Below are 19565 nucleotides of genomic sequence, written 5' to 3' on the forward strand. Positions count from 1 at the left end.
ATGCTTTAGAGAGGACCTACTTTGCAACTTTGCTGTGACTGTCCAGGCATTAGACTTATTAACAACTTTTGCAATATTTACAACAGCATTACTGATACATGATTAGAACACGAGAATGCAATAGCTTTCTAACTGACTGACAGGCATACTAATATATAGGTGTTATACCTGTTAGAAACCACATTCAGTGTTCTTGTATCACAGCCATTATCCATTCAGTTATAAATAGCGTTATCATTAATGCTATGTATATATACTCCTCTTTGTCAAATGACTGGTAAAATGGCAAGTTTGTAACCTCCTATAGTCCCAAACTATGTTAAACAACAGCAGGGCCACACAAAACAGCAACTCGAACAGTTGTCCTCTGCAATAACTGATCTTTAATGTTTAAAAACCCTTTGTTAATTTAGTTTCATCCCTCAGGTGATACCAAGCAGTTGTGAGTGCAAAGTAAAGTGTAATTTTGAGTATAGTGAAGCCTGCAGCTCGGTGATCACATTCTGGAGGTTGAAGACAGGATGTCTCCATGAGAAACAGATGATGACGAGAGCCGTAGGTGGTTGGTGTGCTGCCTCAGTCAGTGCTCTGCTTACAAAGGGCCATTAGCCAAGGTCTGTAGCTGACAGATGAAGGCCCCCCTACGGTGCAGGACCACGCTGTGATTTACAATCTTTATATTTAACCGGAGAGAGATTAATTATCACCAGCAAATTGACAGGACCAGGAAGACGAGGGAGGTTTTTGACTGACATTGCCATTCCTCACAGCACTTCATGCCAGAGGTCATTGCTCCTGACCTTGGGATGCCAGGCATATTGGGCACCCTGCCTCCTTTCAGCAGCACCTTCTTATGCATTTTTTTACTTTGACAACCATCATTTTTGCTTTGCAGGCACGCCGCTCACCCCCGGATGAGCTTATGGCCCCACAATGGTTGTCAAAATAAAGGGAAAATTAACTGTCGAGCAGAATTCTCTCATATTTTTCATCGTGGACACTTTTTTGTAGACTTGTAGTCAAGCATGTGTGGGGGAATGAGTGAGTGAGCGAGTGCGAGGGAAAACAAGCCTTGCCCAAAGCAAGAAAACAAAAGAGCCATGGTTCCACTCTGTGTTTCCACTCTCCTGGTTTACTGATGCCCTGCAGATGTCCTGAGCCACTTTTTATTTCCTTAAGTATTGAGTCCAGTGTGAGAGGGGGGTGGGAAAGTGGATTCTGGTGTGTTTTTGATGTGTTTGTGTTGCTATCTAGTGCATTATCCATTGTGGAAGGGATGGGCTTGGCTAGGTCATTTCTTTGTAGCATATACAACAGGGTGCTAAATCAATTTACCTCTCCAGGGACAATAAATATCATGTGTTTAAAAGTCTGTATCGATAAGATAAGATAAGATAAGATGAGATAAGATAAGATAAGATAAGATAACTCTTTATTGTCATTGCACAGTCATACATAGTACAGTAGTACAATGAAATTGGAAAACTGTGTTACGTCGGCACTACATATAACACAACACGACACGATATGACACATCACAACGCAACAAACAACACAACACAGTATATTAACTTAGTATAAAAAAGAAGAATAAGTGTATGTGTATTGCACACTATTGGGGGCTAAATGCATGCTAAGACCAAGCATCAAGCTCTAGGATGAAGGTGGCCAGTTGGCGTTGGCTTTAAAGTCCCCATATATTCCCTTGTTAAAACAGTACACTGTACAACTGTACAAAGGTGATTGTGATATTGGAGTCATGGAGCTGGATTTCTCAATCAGTGCGTCTTAAGCATACTAAATGCAATTATCTTTCTGATACAGACAATGCAAGCAGTTACTAGTTCTGATGAGCAAAATTTGAGTATTTTATTTAGTTACGTAGCAGTAATTACAATATATCTTTGTCTGTGTGATACAACTACTAAGTCTACACTCTGCCAAACAGTTAGTTCATAACATTGTACTCCATCCTCCTGTCTAAATATGGTCGCTTCTCTTTCCAAGAAAACAGCGTGGCGGGAGCCAGTAACATTAACACTGAAGCTTTAAAACAGGGCAGCTGGTGGGGGCTATATCCACATTTTATATTCATGTTTCCCATGTGACATCATGTTCACATTGCTCAAGAGTATTCTGTGATGTAGGCTGTAACATAACGTATTGACACACCTTTTAATACTGTACTCACACATTGTATAGATAAAAGGCATTGCTGCTTTTCACAGTGCCTATATTGTGCTACGCTGATGGCTGCAGAAATCATCAAGGACAGAAAGAGAATCTTTCTTTTTATCACTTTTGTCCTGATTTGGATTGAAGATGTTGGTTTGCAGTAGATAATCAGTGAACATTTCATTGGAGGTAAGCATTTTGCAGAATATTAACCCGCTCCAGGATCCCTGGCTGCATCTATGACATCCTTGGTCATAGATTTTTGCTATTATATTCTTGTAATTGCTTTGGTCGCTGGCAGACTGCCAGTAGGTTGCATGTTGGATGTTAACTTGTCTGCAAACACTTGCTAACTGCTAACCCAGCTGTAACTTAAAAACTGAAAAACATTCACCTTCAAATTAAATTTTGTGTCCCAGCGCTGCAGCCAACATGTTTCAAAATGCACAGCAGAGGCAAATGGTCTCTGTTACCAGAAAGTTACTGACCTGTGTGACTGAGGCTTTAGCAATCGATTTCACAGCAACTGCAATCAATCTCTAGCCACTACTCACCAACCATGTTTTTCCCTTATGACCAATGGTTGCCGATTTAACCTGTATGTACATGTGTGTATAATGCTGAACAGCTAGTGAGACATGAATGGTGCCAAATTCCTAAGAAGCAAAAAAAACCTCCTGTTTTTCCTTGCTTTTCCGATTTTCCTAGTGAAATTCCTACTGAACTTGGTAGTGATGTAACTCCCGTGTTATGGCTTCCAGGGTAACTGCAACATGGCATGCGTGCCTGGGGGCAGCATTACACATCCAAAACAGTGGATGGCCACATGACTAGAAAACATGTGCGATCGTGGCTCAAGAGTTGGGAGTTCGACTTGTAATCGGAAGGTTGCCGGTTTGAGCCCTGGCTTGGACAGTCTCTGTCGTTGTGTCCTTGGGCAAGACACTTCACCCGTTGCCTACTGGTGGTGGTCAGACGGCCCGGTGGCACCAGTACGCCCCAGGGGGCTGTGGCTACAATGCAGCCACACCAGTGTGTGAATGGGTAAAGCGCTATACAAATACCATTTTGAAAAATTGAGACTTTTTCTTTTCATCTCACCCAGTAGACTGTTATAATTAATCACATTTTTTGTTTGATTTCATCACAGTATCAAGTGGGACAAATTTTGGGAAAATAAGTCAGAGTACTTGACACGTGGGGATTCACTCTTGTCTCGAGTTAGATGAGATGATTGATAGCCCTCTCAACTCTGTTCATAAGATACGAAGCAGATGGTTATCTTAGTCTAGCACTGCAATCGGGGAGAAGCAACACGCAAGGCTCTCTAAGAAAATTTACCTACCAGTACTTTAAAGACGCTCCATAATTTACAAGTTATATCCAAGAGGGTTTCCTAAATGCCAAACTGTTGCTTTAAAGGGCAACTCTAAAACAGGCAAAGCTCTGAAATGTGTTGAAGAAATATAATAGGCTTCAGAACAAGGCAAGAATTTGTGCATAAGGCACAGAGTGTGAGTTTACTGGTTTCTCGCTACATTTTCAGCATTTGGTTTGTTTTCAGCCACGCTGGCAGAGAGAAATATATTTAGAGAATCAAATTTCATTTCTGTTAGTGACTTCAGTCGACACAGAGGCATGTTAGTCAGCACTTAACACCAGTTTTCTCTCCCCACCTATCAGTTTACCTTGTGCCTCCAGCTGAGTAAATCATACAAATGAAATCTGGCTTATTATCTATCACAAATGTGGATGCAGCAAGATTCTGACACATAAATCCCCCTTTGAAGGTTAATAAAAACACACACGCAACTTTGCAACCTCTCTGACGATAAATAAATAAATAAATAAAACTAAAAGCACAGTGCAGCACACCAGAAAACTGATTCACAGCTGATATCAGATGGTTATTCAGTCTTTGAGGGGTGGAGGGGGGAGAAAGTTGTTCATGCTTTCAAATGATTAAGCTATCAGAGGAATAACAGATGCTTTACACCTCTCATCCCCTATAACAGCTCTCACCTCCTCCCAGCTACAAACTCCAGCTCCTGCAAGTCTCCCTCTGTTTCTCTCTTGCTCACCCCTCACCTTTGCCTTGCCAGTCTCATCCATCTCTGCACTCACCTATGGCACTTCCTCATGTTGCATTCACTTGCACTTTTGCCGAATGAGAATCACAATGAAGGACAAGGTGCTAATGATTTCCACTCACTTTAAGCCTCTGGCATGCAGGAAATATATTCCCTGGGTAAATCCTGAGATTTATGACATCAACATTTTATCTTCTTTTAAGTGCGGGGATGACCAAGAAGAGGGCAGGGATGGACACTGAATGCCATGCAGGAACCATGACCACCTTTGCTAATCCTTTGGCACCCCCACCAGCTCGCATTACAGATGGAAGTCACAGGCGGATTATGACTGCAAATCAGCTCTACTCGCTTTAAGAAGCCGTACGCCCTCAGCCGTCTCATTTCTCTCTCTCGCTCACTCTCTTTACCACCCTTAAATCACACCCACCCCCATCTGAAGTTAGTGCTCTAAAGGGAGAGATCTCACCAACCCCGAGTGTCAGCATGGGAACAATTAGCAGGCAGGTGCAGAAAATTGCTCTTTTCATAATGACGGATATTTATACATAACCCCTCGCAGAGGTGGACACGCTGCTTCTTTGTTACCCAGGCTGATTGTCCAAGGCTCCTTCTCTTTCCACCTCCTCTCACTTCCTTTCCTTTCCTTTTTTTCAGCCATTCATAAAATACAAGCACCCATAAGTCAAAGTGACAAACATCAACATAAAGGCAGCTGCTGCGAAATCTGACATCCGCTCAGATGTCAGTTAAGACTGAGACATCCGTGACTCTCGATCCAATTACGTTAATCAGCCGTGGAAAATCCATACTGAAAGTTGATGAACAATCTCGCGCGATTGTAAATGAAGTTGGTTGTGGCTGTCACTATCCGTCTAATGAAATAATCTCGTTGAACTGACCCCCTGACGGTGATCATGACAGACGTAATCATCAGTTTTGTGCCTTATTGTGCCTTACTCCTCACATCACGGGGACGGGGAAGATGCGATTTCCAAAACAGTGCATTGACGCCGAAGACACTAAAGGTCACCGTGCGCTCTTGAAGGATCACTCATTGAAAACAGCCTTGTTTGATTCTGCGATGATCAGATGACTTCATAACAGCTCCCACTTTGTGCCAGGAGTTTAATTCAGCCCGCAAGGTCAAAGGGGTCAGTGGACAAAGTGTTGCTCATCTTAACTGACTAGCAGCCTCGTGCTGCTGTGCTCTGCTCGGCTCTACACGCAGAGCGCTACTGCTCTCTACTGACAGCTGCACATCACTTGCCTGATGGAGTGATGCTTTCTTATTGAGATCTACCACGTCCCTGAAAAAAATAATAAAAAAGAAAAGAGTACTGGTAAACATGATTCTGTTTCTGTGTTTCACTCTGGAGAAAGGTTTGAAGGATCTTTTTTCCCCCCCAAGCTTTAGAGTAACATGTACTAAGGATATGATCGCATCCCTTCATAGCCTATATCATGATGGATGTAATCCCAAGTGAACTGAGTAGGGCTTTATTATTACACGATACACATCTCTATCCTCACAGTAAATAGCTTTCTGATTGCAAACCATCGCTGAAGCCTCCAGAGATATCCCCTTCTCAGACAACTGCCTATCTCTTACAGGATTTATGTCTGGCAGGCGGCTGGTAAATAACCCTATCAGCACTTAAAGGCTCATTTAGCTTGAGGAGTGTGTAATGGTGTTTATATAATCAGCATCTTTGTTTCTGAGACTGAACAATGAAAAGCCCTTATTTGATTTGAGTGCCATCGTGACTGCCTCTGGCATGTATATCGTGTTGTCTCCATCTGGTGGTAACTGGTGGAAACACACGAATGTGGGGTGTTTTTTCCACTCTCATAAATGTTTTATATTATTAACACATAGCGATTGCAACTATGTGTGTTGCTCACCTAAGATTTTTACATTAACTGTCAAATAACCCATCTGTTCATGTTTGCAATCCTAGAATTCAGTATAGCATGGCCAGAGGGTAGAAAAGAATCCCTCAAATCCCATAAAATAACCAAAACAAGCAGGGGAGACATTTTTGACACAGTACCATTAAATCTGACATATAATTCAAATGCTGCAAGAACTGCATGATGAAAAATTCAAGTTCATATGTGACCTGAAAAATAAAAATATCTGATGTAATGTAATGCAATACAATACACGAGCCACACAATAAATAATATTTTCCTTAAAACCTGTCACTTTTTTTTAGACTGTGTGCATGTGTGTGTTTGTGTGTGTGTGTGTGTGAGTGTGTGTGCGTTTTCTGGTAGCTTTCAAATCTGAAGGTGGCATGAAAACCCTTTGCTAGGGTAAAAATTAAAAATTGTTATCATGAAAATGAAAACTAGGTTACTAATTCCTGGTTCCATTGGTTTTTTTAAATCCTAAATATGTTTTCAATGCACTAATTAAAATCAATAACTTTCATAAGGACCCAGTGCTACTTTTGGCAACCACCAAAGTCCTTAATGATAAAAAAATAAGTTGGGACAGTAGAGGTTTTAGTTCACTCGTGTGCTTGTCCGCCCATCAAAACGTCATATAATGGTATTATTAAAAGCACAATAGCCTGAGCATCCATTACACACTATAAGTGTCTATCTACTGCTGACAGCTTTCAGAGTCCCTGATGCTCAAGTGTCTGGAAGCCTTTCTTCTTCTTTTGATGGACTGGGTCTTTACAGCCCACTCGGCGTTCGCCTATCTGCCATATGGCGTGCTGGTACATGAAAAGAGTGCACTCAAACACTGCATTTTCAACCCATCATACATGAAGCAAAACACTAACGAGAACCCATTAAAGCAACTCTCCCTTTTTTTTTAAGATTTATTAAACAATGAAAGTTCTAAAGATGGATTCATCACTAATGAGAGCACACAGCATCACAAGGTGGCAAGAGTGGAAAAATAGGCCTGTGCAAACAGAAACCAAGGTTTTATTTAAATAATATATAGATTTACCAGTAAAATGTATTTATTTTAAATACTTTACTGCTTAAATGTCTCTCATTTTCTTTATTTTTGCTTCTTGGAAGCCAACGTTTCTTGTCATTTTTAATGTGGTCTGTGAGCAGTAGTTCGCCAAGCTTTCTGAAGGGCTTTTTTTAAAGCCACTTAACGCTGAATTGTATCATTCAAGTATATAAAAAAAAGCACATAAATCAGTGGATGACACATAACAGATAATTTAGCAAAGAACTCATTTTAAAATGTGTCTTTAGGCCTGTTGTGAAAACACATAATTTGTTCCTCCTTTAGCTGAATCTACAAAGAAATGCCAACAATAACTCAATCTGACAGAAATAAAGTACTACTTTTGCACCAACAAGGTGATTTCCAGAGAAATCCTGATATAGCTCAGCACGGTGTGCAGTGTGTCCTTAACAAAGGTTGAGAAAACTAGACAAGCGGAGATCGAAGTGGTGGGCCTAAAAAACAAAACACCTACAGCAAATGAACAGGATCTAAAAGTCAAGTTTTTAAGAAATAGGAAGAAAAAAACAGCATTATCATTTTCAGTTATTGATTGGCTTCCCCAGAGGCTGGGCCTCAACTTCAGCATGACAGAAACCCAAAACACCAGTGTGCCAGTGAACTAAAACCTTTTCCTGAAGACAACCTAAAGAAAATACAAGAAAGCTTGATTAACATAATAATAATAAAGGAAGTCATACCAAATACTGACTTTAACGCTTCACACACAGTCATATCTATCTATCTATATATATAGATAGAAAGATATAATCATAGGTTAGTAGGGTGGGTGTGATATAGAAATAGTCTTGTAATTTAGTCTTTTAGGTTTTTTTTGGTATTACTTTCAGTCACTGCTCTCATCTATTTCAGTGACAGTACCAAAGCAAATTAGAAACTAAAACTTTTAATGGTGTAAGAAGTAAATAAAACATTTTTTTACTGCTTCGGTGTGATCTACAGGATTACAGAATGAGAATAAGTGTGCAAATGAGTAATCAAAGTAGGCTAGAAAACACGTGACACGTGTCTTCAGGAAGGTATCCGGTAACACCTGTGATCAGTGGTGCAGGGCTGACTCCAAACCTCGTACTTAAACCGCACCCTGCAGTGACTTTGTCTCAGGTATCGCGACATTTTCTTCCAATTCAATAAGGAACAATTGAGGTCTTCTCGCGATGACAGGGGCGACCACTCAAGTATATTGTTCCTAAATTAGCAGGTATTAAACACAAAGCCCTAATAGTGCTACTGTACGGAGAAAAAGTCTTCTCTCATTATTACTGTCCTTCTCAGAGTTCATCAATTAGCCTTTTGCCACAGATAGCACTGACTTAATGAACCGTTACTTTAACTAGAATATTACTTCCATTTTCCCAAATTAATGAGGCCACTAATTGTCCTAATTTGCGCCTGAAACCCGGGCATTACGGTTTCTCTCTTTGCTCACTAGAACCACCTCCGTAGCTCGGGGTGTGAGAGGATAATTACAGACCAGACTCCGCCGAACATCAAGAGGTTCACTGTTCCTGGTGCACGAGAAAAAAAAAAATGAAACAGTCTTTTGTTCAGAAATTAACAGGTCTTTAATTAAAACACAAGGCGAAACGACGGCACACTTTATAGAGCATTCATCCCCACTGAATGCTGGCGACGAGGAAGGAAATCCAACAGCTGAGCTACAGTTTACTAGTGTGGCTGTTTGCATGTTGCTAGGCAACCGTAAAGCACGCTCAACACAGGGTTAGATGCGATTCAGTGGGTGGAGCAAAACAAAGGGGACGCCTGGATAGTAAACAGGAATTCAAAGGCATGCATCAAAAGCACATTTATATGTGTTGATTGTTATTTATTTGTTTATTAAGAACATATTACAATCAGAACTGTGGTTATTATTTTATTATCTTTGTTGGGTCATAATTTCCGGATAATTGCTGGTATTCTGTAATACTAATTCTACTGTAATTTGGTGTGTTAGGCAAATAGTTGGGAGGTGAAGTGCACTTTGTCATTTTAGTAAATGGTTTGTTTATTTTTGCACAGAGAGAGAGAGAGAGAGAGAGAGATCTAATTTCCTTTATTGTCACCTACCCAGGTATTATTGTAGCTATTTGTTTCCAGGAAACAAGAAAATGCATCGTTAAAGTAGAGAGTCATATTTATATGTGAACTTAGTTCACATATAAATATGGTTCACACCTCATTTAAAAAGCCTTAAAAATAGTTTTAAAGATCGGTCGGGGTCACAGTCACCCAACATAACAACTGAGAAGATGAGGGCATCCCCAGTGATATCACCATTAGTGTAAATAATTTTAACTATGGCATTTGACTTATTTGTCAGCATTATAAGAATAACCCACACATAAAAAAAAAATCCCCAGTCTTTACAAAGTTCAGTTACCAGCAAACACGAACCGGTCAAAGGGCACTTGTACCTTCCACTTGCAATCACCTACAAGTGTAACAACTTAGGTGGTTAGTGCTAATTAAACAGCAGCTATGGGAAAGATGTGCTGACTCAAGTGGAATCTGCTGTTGGTTGGCTGGTTGAGTTTAGGTTGTGGATGATTCAAGGATAAGGAGTAATCGCTGGGATATGTACCAGGGCTACATCACCACCTAACTTTGTTTGTTATTCACTGTTTGCAAAGCAATAAGTGTGCGCAGATAGATCCAAATATCGATAGCGTCGATACCTGTTCCGCTATTGATGTTGGATAGCAACATGATCAATGTTTATTTCTGTCCTCTAAGTTCAATATGATGTCTTAAATGTGTTAAATATTTTTCTCGGAAATGATGACAACACCTGAAGCATGCCCTATAAAAAATGTGTGAAATTTTTCTTTATTGTCTTTCATGTCTATTTTAGTTGTAGTTTATAGCACATTTTAAATAGAAAAAGCTGACCAAAGGTGCTTTAAAGACAAACACATTTATGCCTCTTTTTCCCTAGTACCTACTTGGCTTGACTCAACTCAGTTTGTAGAGTTTTCCATTATGTGGTAGCACCTGGTACCAAGTACTTGTTTAGTACCTGCTCAGCCTGGGTTCCGAGAAAAGTGAGTCAATCTAAAAATGTGCCATCAACATATTGCATGCCACCTATTGAGCAGTCAACAGCATCACTTGACAAGTTAAGAGCAACCGCCTCAGAAAAAACAAAACCACCGTTTTTGAAACCCGGCAACGAGGGAAATGGCTACACAAAAAATGAACACCGTGATCCCCTTATTCTGACAAAAACCATAGACCAAGCAGCACCATCGCCTCCTCATTCTCCATTGTTGTTTTGTGTTTGTGTCACATTAAAATGACATTGTGGAACTTTCGGTCACATTGCACACTCAGTTGTAATGGAAAACAACCAAACCGAGTCAAGTGGATACTAGTAGAATAGAGATAGGTCTCCAAAAACCCCAGTATTAAAATCCACGAAAAGCTGAAAGGTGTGTTTTATCAAGTATTGTGGAAAGTAAAAATCACGATGAATTAGTGGTCATTAGAATGTGGTCAGATGTGTTTTAAAAATCACGATGGTCATCTCATAACACATGACACTGCTCTCCCCTACATACACTGGCTTTACAGGTTAAAAGTAATGGTGTTGGTATCGGTATGGGTAATACTGGCCCTGTGTTTACTTGATATGGGAACATAGCACTACAAAGCAGCAATAGCCACAATGGCCATGAACTGCATTGTGAAATTGCTGAGGAATTTTTTGCAAAACACTTTTGTGCAATTTGAGGTTCATGTTTTTTGCATTGTGCATTTTCAGCAGGAAACAGTTACAGAGTTGATTTGTTTAGTTTAGTCAGGGTCATTGCATCATTTAGTCACAGTGATGTACAGTGGCCTAACACCACTCAAGAAGAACGCATTCAAGTAAAGATAAAGTAAGGCCCCCCTCCCTTCATTCTCGCCTGTCTCCTACAGAAGGTCGCTGCAAGTTGACCTTAGAAATGTTCCTCACACCTCCTCGGCCTCCACTGCCACTCCCCCCCTCACGCCCCGCACCAGATGGGAAGTGTAGCTGCATTTTTTTAAAGCCTGCACGCAGGGTTGCGGGCTGTTGCGCTGGCACTGGGGCTAAAGGAATGAAATATTCATGTAGCCCCCCCAGCCCTCTTTAAATAGAAGAAAAAAAAAGAATGGACATCCCGGGACGAAGAACGTGCCGATTTATTCAAGTAAGACCAGGCCTCATTAAACTGCTGGCGGCGGGGCAGGTCACGGTGATTTTCTTCACTACTACTCGACCCCGAAAGAGAGAGAGAGAGATCGCTGAATGCAAAATTTGTCCCAGTCACTCCTCACTACAACATCTCAGATCTCTCAGCGGACAGGTCCGTCACCGGTGCTGAAGTTGTTTCTCCGCCGTAATTGATGCCCTAATGAATGATTAGCTCTCATGTCAGAGTCAGAGCTCAGTGAGCGCCGTGGGCAGCATATGGGAGACGTGGGTGACACCGTCTCGGAGGTGCGTGGCTTGTGAGCGGTGCCAAGGGACACCAGCTGATAGGCACAGGCCAGGGGCCACGTGACCCTGAGCAAAAATTTGTAGCCTAATTTATCTTCTTCCTTCGAGGCTGGGTCTGAAAGGGGAAAAATCTTAATCTTGTAACGACAACAACGGCAAAAAAAAAAATAACAGCAATAAATAATAAATGACGGAGTGTTTTTCTTTTCTTTCCAACTTTTCTTAATGGTTCATAAATCGCCTTCAGACAACTTATCAGTTATTGCGCCTCAGCTATAGGTGTGTCTCGATCCTTGTCTCACACCTGTTAGTTTTATTATTCTTCTGCAAATAATGAATGATTGGGCGCCTTTTACTGTTTGTTTGAGAACAAACTTGGACGTTTGTTTTCCACAACCACAGCTCTCAGCGGGTCAGAACCAATCACGAGTCGGTTACTGCGCTCGTGAGAAAGAGGCCGAAATGCATTTTCCATGGAAAGGATGATGATGACTTTATAGAAAAACACATACTTACTATAGAAATATGACTAACACACTTGTGTAATTAAAAAGAAGACAAACGTTTTCCCATACAAGCTCGCGTTTATTAATATAGACACATAATATAGACTATAACTTAATTTATTACATAATCATTCATTCTCTATACATTTTTATTCATGAGTAGGGTGAGCTTCGTTAGGTAGAGCATAGGTCGGCTATTGCACGCTCTTAAATGATTAATACTCGTCTCCTTTTAGGGATAACAAGGTCGTGATTGAGTTACAATGCACAATAGGAGAAAAAGTCGAGCTTTGTCTAATTGTTCTTTGACAGACAGGGTCAGAGGGGATTGTGCGATTAGCTGCTGCCTCCTGAGGCTACAGTGCTGTCAGGGCTGTTTGCGGGCTGGGAGTGACACCAAGGTGACTACAGGGGAGGCTGTATAAATTGTAGGCGCAGCGCAAACCACTCCAGAGACTCTGGCACCGGCTGAAGCGAAAGTGCGACCTTTATATCCTGCCGTGCACGACCACATCAGGACACTGCAGTGATGGCTGCAAAAGCAGAACTTTCGAGCTGGTCGGAGTACCCAGAGGACTTCACTCTGCTGCAGCAGCATCACCAGCAGCAGCACAACCTGGCCCACATCAGCTCCAAAGCCTGGATTTCCTCCACTTCAATCCGTGCGCTCTCAATTAGGGACGCGCACGCGGCTGCAGAGGCAGCGGGCATCTCGCGGGAGAAACTTGTGCCAGTGACCGAATTCACTGACCGCGTTACCACCAAAGGCATGACAGAGACAGACCCTGCTAAGGCGCCAGATGGATGCAAGACGAGCCACTTCGGCCCTCAGAGACACAGGCGCGTGGCGGCCAACGCCAGGGAGAGGAGGAGGATGCACGGGTTGAACAAAGCGTTTGACGAGCTCAGGAGTGTCATCCCCTCCCTGGAAAACGAGAAAAAGTTATCCAAATACGACACCCTCCAGATGGCGCAGATTTACATCACAGAGCTGTCTGAGCTCCTGGCCGGCGTGGTTCACCCAGAGTGCAGGAGTCCTCGTCCAGGCTCTGGAGACAAGACCTCCAGGAGGAGCCTGATTCACTCTCTGCTGCCAGCAGCCGCTGCACAGTCCCCGAAACCTCTGACCGGAGAGCAGCGAGACCCCTCCGCATCTATCGGTCATCTGATTTTACTTGGACCTACATCTGACATGGAATCAAATAAATCAGGCACTTGTTCCAGCAGCAGCGATGGGGAATATTCACATCTCAGTGACGCAGAGGAGGGTCAAAGCGGGAAACAGTGGCAGAAAGTCAGTGCCACTGACTTTTAACTTGTTTGGAGCTCTTTACAAGGCAGAAGATATCAGCTGACCAGCAGAGACGCTCTCAAAGTCCTGTTTTTAATAATAGTTGAGATTCTGCACTACCTGTACAGGTAAAAGTACAGGTAAAACTCAGAAAAACCTGCTTGGATGTGATGGACTCTTGCAGGCCCTTTTTATGCACTTTATACTCTGAACCATTACTAGACACATTTCCAGTTTCATTAGTGACATTTGTCAAATAAAACAAACAAAAACAATAAACAAGTATTTTTCTATTTATGTATAGCGTATTTTATGATGGCTCTTTTGGTACAATAAAGATATACTTAACATAAGAGTGTGCTTTTTAAGTGGTTTTTATATGGATATTGTCAGCAAACACATGCAGTAATTACAGCAAAACACAATGTGGGTTATTGGTTTTTCCACTCTGTTTTACAGATACTGACAGTTGATGTGACAAATCCCTCCTCACTCTGCTTAAGAAACCAAACTGATTCCAGAGAGGATGATAATGAAGATGATGTGTAGCGCATCAAACATAACAAGGCGAGGTCGTTTGTTTTCTCTCCCAGCTTTCCCATTATGAAACGGTGCGGGCAAATGCTCGCCCACCTTCTCAGTTAATGTCACATTAAAGGTATTCGCCTAGCATTCCCGCAGAAGAAAACAAAATAAATCTCTCTTTTTGGCAACAGCATTTGCAGATTAAAAAGTATTCCAGATGCATCTTTCATATAACAAGCTGCAAAAACAATCAAACACTTGTGAGCCAGAATGCCTAACTGCATGTTCCCAGTGGAGGGGATTTTATAGAAGTAAAGAAACTAATTGTGTTTTATGACAATTTATCACAGATAAAATTGTCCTGTCTAGTCTGTCTGATAGTCTACTGAGAAAATGTGAGGCTGCTTGCTCCGTAGGGAAGAGGAGGCTGGAACTTTGCCAAGTCCTTAGAAATGATTTCTGCCAGCCTGTGTTTAAAACTGCCAGGCACCTCTGAGGGGGTAACTTGAGCAGAGGAGCTATTGGCCTCCTCAGTCTCATTCAAATCGTCTTCATCGTAGTCTGCTTGTGTATTGTATTCTGGCTGGAAGGAGTTATTCACAGGGAGCGCATGCTGGTTTTGGGGTTTGGCTAAGGAGTAAGCGGATGATAAGGGAGGAGGTGGGGGTACAGGCAATGGTAAGGGGGGATAGGAAGGCTCCTGCTGAAGATTTGTCAGAGAATTGACTTTTTTTATCCCTGAATAAATGCAATCTGAATTATCTGCCTCGGCTTTTCTCATCAAAGGAGGCGTGCCTCTCGGTAAGTTGCAGTAAATGCTGTCCTCAATATTGTTATCCAGATTTAGAGCCTCCAGGGAATAGCACCATTCCTGCTCATCCTCATCCTCAGATTCCTCTGCCACAGCCTCGTTGCTGCCCAAGAGAGGAGGCTTGAGTGATAGCTGTTTTATCTGCTGCACAGGGTCGTCATAAATGGGGTAATCGCCGGTAAACTTGTCCTCTGTGTCGGCTGAAACATCTGGAAAACTGTAGATGGAAGGGTCGACGAAAGAGTGAGCTGTGGCAGGCGGGGGAGCAGGAAATGGGTCAATTAGTGATCTTCTGTTGGCACTGGGAGGCTGCACTGCTGTATTCCTCTCCACTGTGCACTGCTTAGATATAGTCTGAAAGATCTGGGGACCATGCTGGGTCAGAAACATGAACACGCCTTGTCCCGACTTGCAGCGACGGCCTGCTTCGATGCTGAATCCCCCCTGCAATCACAGCCAAAGATCCTCATGTTAGGAAATACATTTGCCATTTTATAAAATATGCAATACTTCAGCTTTGAATTAAATTTTTTTTTTTGCAGCAGCAGAATAAACAAACGAGTAGCAGCATGTTAATTAGTGAGCTTTAGAGATTTTGCTGCCTTTGAACAAAGCCAGAGTAGCTGTTTTCCTCCGTTTCTGGGCTAACAAGCTGCTGGCTGTCGCTTCATATTTAGAGTACAAACAGAGTGGTAGTAATTTTTTTCTTCCAACTCTTGGCACAAAAGTCAATGAGTGTGTTTTACAAAGCTTTTCCCTTTGAGAAATTCTAAATAAACCCACTGGAATACCTGGTTTATCATCAGCATAGGGACTGCACAACATCTAGTGCTTTACCTCAATCTGACCAAATTTGCGTAGGAGCTTGTATGGCCAGTCGAAGATGATGTAACGAGTTCTCATGTCCAGCAGCTCTATTGCCTCCCCTTCTATGGAGACCAGGTACTTCCCAGACAGCTTGCACCTCTTGGACGCCTCTGTGCTCTGGATGGTTACTTGGTACTGGTTTGGAGGAAGCGTCAGCTCTAAAGACAGGAACACATGACATCACACAAGGGTTAGTGTTTCGCAACTACACACAAAGGGTTGGGGTTTTTTTTTCCCCACAAGAGGTCTGAGCAGCACAGGAAATAAATGCACACCAAATACTTTTTAATTTTGAAAAATCTGATTTAAAATTGCTTGCCTTCTACTAATCTCTCTGTGAGGCTGGCTTTTCTGGATTGTTGAGAAGTGTAATCCATTAGGAAATGAAGAGAAATGCATTTGTATAAGTCAGAGCTTGCTGACGCTGATACATTCTGGCTTTCATGTTTGAATAAATTAGCGGCTGTAGCGCCCGCTCCCATATATATAGGGGATTTCTGCTGATGTCTTGAATTTATGATGCTGTGAAATATTTCCATCCATTTTCTTCTCTGCTTATCCTACTGAAATATCTCTTTTTTATTATAATATACTCACAGGTTTAGGCTTATTAATGGGGAATTTACAAGTAATAATAATAAATCAAATTATCGCCCATTATATCCTTTGGTTGTGGAAGCACTTCAGTCACCAAGTTACCTGCTGACGTCAGCTGAGTAATTTTGCTACAGTGTTGGAAACCGGAAGAAACGTCACTGATCAGAGAGTCAGACAGACTGTTAAAGGATTTGTTTGAAGGTGATCTATCGTTAGTGCTTGTAAAATCTGTGGGAAGGCAAAAACACTGGGTAAAGCGGGCTGCCTTTGAAACAGGAAGTTGGTCTTAAGCTGTGGTTTTGCTTACGATGAACCCTTGTGGTGCATTTCTTTACCTGTCTGACGTATATTTGAGGGCTGTACAGTGATGCTGAGCTTGGTGGGGGGGACGCAAACGTATTCATCATTTTTAGAACATAACTGCCCTCGCAGGGGTTGTTTATCTTTTCATTTATATCACTTCCTGCTTAAAAAAACAAACAAAAAAAAAAAAACCCCAACCCTGCAAGTACCTTCCTCAAAACATGCGATAAAGTGGCACAGGTCGTTAAGTTTTGTAAGCTCATTAAAACCTTTGATAGTTTAATGTGAGCTAGTACACCGCAATAAAACCCTGATAAAGAAACGGCTGGCCATATTTATAACTGGGGAGTAAGTCGAAGTATTTTTGTAATGTAACTTTTCAAATCTATTAGCAGTGTAGCAAAAATGGGCTAAAATGAAACACCAGTAAAATGCAAGCTGATTGCTGGAGGAGGTTGGCGTTGACGAAGGAGTCAAACACCATATTTTTAGCTCTATAGTTATGCTTATTATTGGGGAATTTGGAAGTAATAGCAACAAATGTAATTTTTAGCTATTATATCCTGACTTTGAAACTAGGTTTCTCAAAACATGTGATAAAGTGGCATAGGTGTGTTATTTTAATTAAAATAGACCCTTTCACAACAATAACCTTGAGTTAATATTACTTGTATCAGAAATTCTGGCAATGTGTTCCTGTGTGCAAATAACATTACTATGGACACCTGATTGCTTCTCTGTGCCATGCTCCTGGATGTAAATAGCCACACTGGCTCTTCCAACCTGGGTGTGAATAGTAAATTAGTAAAATAAAGAAAAGTCTAAAATAGTTCCTTGTATATTCGGGGGGGAAATTACACCAACCTTCCCCTTTTTCTTACCTCATCTTCTAAGACTAGTAGTTTTCACGCACTCTCTTATTAACCAGTACACAGAGTTCAACAGGTGTGTGTAGGACGAATAGACAAGCTACAGAAATAAGACCTGCACATTTTTATTTGTTTTCGATTTCTTGTGCCTGATCCCTAATCATGTGTAGACGTGCTTGCATTACCGCTTTTCCAAGATGCGTAAAGATCATTGTCCGCCATGGTCAAGCCATTATCTTGCTCAAAATCCCCTTTGTCTGATTCTCCAGGATCCTTCTGTAAACAGTGGCATGGTAAACATTACATGGAGTGTACAAGTACCTCTTATCACTGTTTTATGGCTTTAAAGTGGTAAGATGCAAGAAGGTACATAGCTTGTGCAAGCACAAGAATTAGAGAAGTAAAAGGGACAGAAGTTACAGATAATGCATTAACTTCCTTATTATGCTACTTGTCTCTGGATGTGGGCAGAGTCTGTCCTTACTGACCTTTCCCAAAAATTAAAACCTAACCAGTGACATAAAAGGAAAGGTCATATTTGTACTGTTCAGGATTGGAGATGTGTGATACCTGGAAGGCTAGATGACAGAGGGCATTCACCCAGTCCTGGCTTGATGTGGAGGCTAAGATGTAGGTTGACTGTGTGGTGTTTAGGTAGAAGGCTGTGCAGCCAGCCGGGCAAGACTCCTTTGGTGCAAACGTGACACTGAGACAGTCAATTAGACGCACGACTTTTCTTTCTGGTGTTTTCTGCCGGCACATCCTTTTCTGCTCGGTAACACAGCTGCTGTCAGCTAGAGCATAGAACTCCAATCGGCCAACCCCCTGAGAGCTGGGTTTATAAAGCACCATCCACATTTTCCGCCATGTTTTCTGATGAAATGATAAAAAGTGACTATTAATAAGTGGGAGGTAATAAGATATTAAGCAAGAATGGCATCTTTCCTTTGTGGCTACCAAGTGGCTACACACACACACACATACATATATATATAATATATATATATATATATATATAATATATATATATATATATATATATATATATATGTATGTGTGTATCATTATTTACTATCTGTAGGAGATCTTAAGTAGAAATGGTCCTCTGTCCATCACAGGTTACTTTCACAGAACAAATGAGCCGCTGTTCAGTGATGCCAGGATGTTCACAAACCACAGCCTGACATATACAAAACAGCTGTAAGACTTAAATACTATGATACACAGGTATAGTAAGTCTTGGTTATTGATATTTAACGCTGTTTAGTATATAAAAGAACAAATATAAGATCTTTACTACTTTATCCACATATCCACGCATGACTTTTTAAACATTCAACAGATTTAGCTTCACACTCGCCTTTCTCTTACTTAATGTAGCGGAAGGATTATTCATTTTCATGTAGGTTAATGTTCCTGTGACTCTACTGCTGCCAAACTGGGTTAAAGGATGAAATACTCACACTGATCTGAGTGCATGAGCGTTCGGTTATACACTAAAGTTTTAGACTTTCATGAAATACTAAAAATGATTTTGAGATACAGCTATTGGTTATGTCAGCGTTTAACAAATTAAATGGGACTAAACATTTCCATTAGATTTACTACTAGAGTCACTAACGCCTTTTGATCAACTAGCAGGTAAGAAACAAGTCGATATATTCCACATGTGATGAATGCCTATAAAACTTACTTTTCCAAATTTGACAGCTTGAAGGTACAGCATTCCCTCTTTGAAGATGACCTCCATGCTTGTGAGCGCTGACTGTGAAAACCTGTAGTCTCTTACACCAGTCGCTGCTCTGTGGCCAAGATGAAACTGCCAACGAAGTTAAAATTAGGTTCCTTTGGCCACAAGAATAAATGTTTCCTTTACGTCACTAACAGCCTTTATTTTCTTGCATACTTTGGTGTGTGATAAAGTATCTCTCTGATCTGCGTTTTAGCTGTTGCAAAAGAAAGGACATGAGTTGTGTGCTGCTGTTGTCTTGTGTCAACTTCCCTTTGCATTTGTCTATATCTTGTAGCAACTTCCTCACCATACCACACTTAAGCCACACCT

At 41.4% G+C, this 19565-nt stretch overlaps 2 protein-coding genes across 2 annotated transcripts; one reads left to right on the forward strand and one right to left on the reverse strand.

Moving 5' to 3' along the window:
• The first annotated feature begins 12625 nt into the window (after nt 1–12625).
• On the forward strand, nt 12626–13596 carry atoh1b (atonal bHLH transcription factor 1b). The gene has a single exon (XM_085476078.1). The coding sequence runs from the start codon at nt 12770–12772 to the stop codon at nt 13553–13555; it is 786 nt and encodes a 261-aa protein (XP_085332204.1). The 5' UTR covers nt 12626–12769; the 3' UTR covers nt 13556–13596.
• Nucleotides 13597–13881: 285 nt separating this feature from the next.
• Nucleotides 13882–19553, reverse strand: dok3 (docking protein 3). Its single transcript, XM_085476065.1, has 5 exons — nt 19197–19553; nt 18074–18376; nt 17689–17779; nt 15705–15892; nt 13882–15311 (listed from the first exon to the last, which is right to left on the reverse strand). Exons 1-5 carry the CDS (start codon nt 19251–19253, stop codon nt 14439–14441), a joined length of 1512 nt encoding a protein of 503 aa, XP_085332191.1. The 5' UTR covers nt 19254–19553; the 3' UTR covers nt 13882–14438.
• Between the last annotated feature and the right edge of the window lie 12 nt (nt 19554–19565).

The sequence above is a fragment of the Copadichromis virginalis genome, linkage group LG2, assembly GCF_057382275.1.
Source record: "Copadichromis virginalis isolate Kocher_CV1m ecotype Utaka linkage group LG2, C_Virginalis_male_GT1.1, whole genome shotgun sequence".
Classification (NCBI taxonomy): domain Eukaryota; kingdom Metazoa; phylum Chordata; class Actinopteri; order Cichliformes; family Cichlidae; genus Copadichromis; species Copadichromis virginalis.